This window comes from Salvelinus sp. IW2-2015, unplaced genomic scaffold, assembly GCF_002910315.2.
Source record: "Salvelinus sp. IW2-2015 unplaced genomic scaffold, ASM291031v2 Un_scaffold5692, whole genome shotgun sequence".
NCBI lineage: Eukaryota > Metazoa > Chordata > Actinopteri > Salmoniformes > Salmonidae > Salvelinus > Salvelinus sp. IW2-2015.
In genome coordinates this window covers 1,183-5,400 of record NW_019946957.1, presented here as the reverse complement: position 1 = coordinate 5,400, position 4,218 = coordinate 1,183, and the positions used below count along the sequence as shown (strand labels likewise).

General features: G+C 48.5%; 1 protein-coding gene across 1 annotated transcript; it reads right to left on the bottom strand.

Annotated features, from left to right (window-relative positions):
* Positions 1–1,318: 1,318 nt before the first annotated feature.
* LOC112078446 (protein tweety homolog 2-like) lies at positions 1,319–3,963 on the bottom strand. Its single transcript, XM_024144691.2, has 4 exons — positions 3,752–3,963; positions 2,888–3,038; positions 1,813–1,999; positions 1,319–1,378 (listed from the first exon to the last, which is right to left on the bottom strand). Exons 2-4 carry the CDS (start codon positions 2,914–2,916, stop codon positions 1,340–1,342), a joined length of 255 nt encoding a protein of 84 aa, XP_024000459.2. The 5' UTR covers positions 2,917–3,038; positions 3,752–3,963; the 3' UTR covers positions 1,319–1,339.
* Positions 3,964–4,218: the final 255 nt, after the last annotated feature.

The following is a 4,218-nucleotide window of genomic DNA, read 5'->3' as shown; positions in this document are numbered from 1 at the left end:
TATAGCAGGTTAGCGCTTCTCTAGGGTCATTAGCAGGCTAGCATCTCCTAGGGTCATAGCAAGCTGCACTCTCTACGGTCATTAGCAGGCTAGCATCTCGCTTAGGGTCATTAGCAGGCTAGCATCTCTCTACGGTCATCTGCAGGCTAGCCTCTCTCTCTAGGGTCATTAGCAGGCTAGCCTCTCTCTAGGGTCATTAGCAGGCTAGTCCTTCTCTACGGTCCTTGCTCTAGGCTTGCTCTCTCTAGGGTCCATTAGCAGGCTAGCATCTCTCTACAGTCATTAGCAGGCTAGCATCTCTCTACGGTCATTTAGCAGGTTAGCCTCTCTCTAAGGGTATTAGCAGGCTACCATCTCTAGGGTAATAGCAGGCTACCATCTCTCTACTACGGTCATTAGCAGCTACAATCTCTCTAGCACGAGCTCCTCTAGGGCATAGCAGCTGCCTTCTCATAGGGTCAGTTAGCGGCTAGCTCAGTTCTAGGGATTCAGGTTAGGGTTGATCAGAGCATCAGGCCAAATAATGGCACAACTATTGTAAAGTGGCTGTTCCACTGGATGTCATAAGGTGAATGCACCAATTTGTAAGTCGCTCTGGAAAGAGCGTCTGCTAATGACTTAAATGTAAAAATGTAAATGGAGAAGAACATGTACTGTTTTGTCTGTATTTCAGTCCATGACCAGCAGGGGGCAGTCTTTCACCATAATGTGCAGTGGAAGGGCCAATCCCAAATCGACCCCACAAATAAACCTAGTGGAAATCTGAGAGTATTTGAATTGGTAATAGCGCAATATGATGAAACGTCCAGATAGCCTATCAGATAGCAGGTGGATCACAAGTGCATAGGGCCAGTTTTAGGGGACAATTTAGGACTGGGCCAGACGCTCTTAATCCAGAAAGATTTCAGGAGCAATTAGGGTTAAGTGCCTTGCTCAAGGGCACATCAACAGATTTTTCACCTAGTCAGCTCAGAGATTTGAACCAGTGACCTTACGGTTACTGACCAAACTCTTAAACCGCTAGGCTACCTGCTGTCCACAGGAGGTTTCTGTCAGGCTATGGATACTGTATGGTAGACACAGTGAAGGCAGCAGGGTGTCTTGGAGAATGTCTGTGGTCCTTCAGTACAATATGTGTTAGTGTTTGATGCCATTATCTAGGGACCTGTCTGGCCTCCTGGCTCTACACACAGTAACTCTACATGAGTGTGTCTGTGTCCTTCAGTAGAACGGAGCACTGTTAATGTTAATGTCAGTGACATCATCACACGAGGGGACCTCAGAAGAGAGACACTGACAGCACCGAGGGTGGCGGGATCCTCCCGATCAGAGGAAGTTCTCATAACGAGGGTTCTCTCCAAACAGCATGGACTGATTCCTATAGGAGAGAGACTGGGGGGGAGAGGATAGAGAAGAGAGACAGAGAGAGAGTAGAGAGCGAGAGAACAGACAGAGAGATGAGAGGGGTGCAGAAAGAGAGAAAGAGAGACAGAGTGAGAAGAGGAGAGAAACGACAGAGAGAGAGGTGAAGAGAGAACAGAGAGAGAGATGGAGGAGAACGAGAGAGAGAGAGAGAGAGAGAGAGAGAGAGAGAGAGAGAGAGAGGAGAGAGAGAGAGAGAGAGAGAGAGAGAGAGAGAGAGCGAGAGAGAGAGCGGAGAAGAGAGTCAACTTATCTGATAAACAAACACAAGTGCTGCTTATTCCAGCACACACACATGGACACAGATACGGACAGGGATAGGGACACGCACACGGACAGGGAACACACAGGCCAACACAGACACCTACCCGACCTCCTCTCTCTACTTACATGTACTCTGAGGTGGGGGAGGATGGCGGCAGCTCTGTGGTGGGGGTGTGGACTGGCCTGGCTGTCCAGACTGCTGCTGAAGCTACAGAAGCTGTGTACATGGCTGGCTCTACTGGGTTTGAAGGCCATATGAACGGCCTGGGGGTTAACGGATCCTTCCTCGTCGATGTCGTCATAGTCCCTGTCCCTGAGATCACCACAAGGGGAGAACATAGTCAGTCAGAGCCAGGCTTTCTTTGTTAGTTCATTTCAAGGAAGGGCACAATGGTGCCCAAAGCAACATCAGGCCCTCTAGCATCAACATCCAGGCCTCTAGCATCAACATCCAGGCCTCTAGCATCAACACAGGCCTCATAGCATCAACATCCAGGCCTCTAGCATCAACATCCAGGCCCTCTAGCATCAACAATCCAGGCCCTCTATGCATCAACATCCAGACCCTCTAGCATCAACATCCAGGCCCTCTAGCATAACTCCAGGCCCTCTAGCATCACATCCAGGCCCCTAGCATCAACATCAGGCCCTTCTAGCATCAACATCCAGGCCTCTAGCATCAACATCCAGGCCCTCTAGCATCAACATCCAGGCCCTCTAGCATCAACATCCAGACCCTCTAGCATCAACATCCAGGCCCTCTAGCATCAACATCCAGGCCCTCTAGCATCAACATCCAGGCCCTCTAGAATCAGCATCCAGGCCTCTAGCACACAGGAGGTTGGTGACACCTTAATTGGGGAGGACAGGCTCATAGTAATGGCTGGAGCAGAGTCGGTGGAATGGTATGAAATACATCAAACGCATGGTTTCCATGGTTTCCAGGTGTTTGATGCCATTCCATTGGTTCCGTTCCGGCCATTATTTATGAGCCGTCCCCCCTCAGCAGCCTCCACTGGTCTAACATCAACATTGTTCATTGAAACCAATAAACACAAATAGACACTATAGCAACGCATCTTTTAGGCCGTGAATCTCCCGTCCTTATTTGGTTAGGCTTAGGTGTAAAGGTCAAGGTCGGGATGTGGTTACAGGTAGGTTGAACACACATAGACCAGATACAGTGTTACCAGCTGCCTACCTGCTGGTGATGAGGGTCCAAGGGTCCATGCCCGGGGGATGGCACACAGCATGACACAGAAGGCACTGACCGACAGCAGAGAGAAGAGGCAGAGGTAGAGGAGACCCTCCACCCCGTCATAACACACCCCCATCAGACCATCCAGGTAGTTCTACAACACAACATACCCTCACTGTTATCATCACTGTTATCCTCACTGTTACACTCACTGTTATCCTCACTGTTACCCTCACTGTTATCCTCACTGTTACACTCACTGTTATCCTCACTGTTACACTCACTGTTACCCTCACTGTTACCATCACTGTTATCATCACTGTTACCCTCACTGTTACCCTCACTGTTATCCTCACTGTTACACTCACTGTTACCATCACAGTTACCATCACAGTTACCATTACAGTTACCCTCACTGTTACCCTCACAGTTACCCTCACAGTTACCCTCACTGTTATCATCACTGTTATCCTCACTGTTATCCTCACTGTTATCCTCACTGTTATCCTCACTGTTACCCTCACAGTTACCCTCACAGTTACCCTCACTGTTACCCTCACAGTTACCCTCGTAGTTACCCTCACTGTTACCCTCACAGTTACCCTCACTGTTACCCTCACTGTTACCCTCACAGTTACCCTCACTGTTACCCTCACTGTTACCCTCACTGTTAAGATTCAAACTCCTTTTCTATTTTTGGTATAGTCACAAAGTGGAGTGTTGTGAGATAATAGTTTTTGGGGGATTTCAAAGAACCTAAGAGCACCTTTTGTCTTTTCATTCAAGTGTCTCTGGGTATGTTCTCATTCTACAGACGCATTCAGACTGTAACCATGACGTGCTCTCGTGTCAGGGTAATCATCTCACCTTATGGAGCCCCCTGCAGTCTAGCAGGGCTGTTAACTGGTTCAGGTTGAACTCTGTAGAGTTCAGCAGGCGCTGGATGCCCAGAAGGTCTCTCTGTAGACAAGGTATGAAGATAGTGTGAGGAAAAACTCACTATGTATCCTCCTGTAACACTATGGGTTCTCCTATAACACTATGTGTCCTCCTATAACACTATGTATCCTCCTGTAACACTATGTTCACTCTGTGTTCCTCCTGTAAACAACCTGGGTGTTTTTTTGATCGTCGTCGGCCAACTATCACGTTTCCCGCTCCGTTGTTCCTCCTGGTACACTAATGGTCCTCCTGTAACACTATGTTTCCTCCTGTAACACTATGTGTCCTCCCTGTAACACACTATGTTCCTCCTGTAACACTAATGGTGTCCTCCTGTAACACTATGTGTCCTCCTGTAACACTATGTATCCTCCTGTAACTATGTGTCCTCT

Coding starts and splice junctions, on each gene's coding strand:
- LOC112078446 (XM_024144691.2), bottom strand. CDS start 2,916: ATGGACCCTTGGACCCTCATCACCAGCAG. Junction 2,000..2,887: donor TGGACCCTCATCACCAGCAG/GTAGGCAGCTGG, acceptor TGGTGATCTCAG/GGACAGGGACTATGACGACA. Junction 1,379..1,812: donor TCCCCCACCTCAGAGTACAT/GTAAGTAGAGAG, acceptor TCTCTCCTATAG/GAATCAGTCCATGCTGTTTG.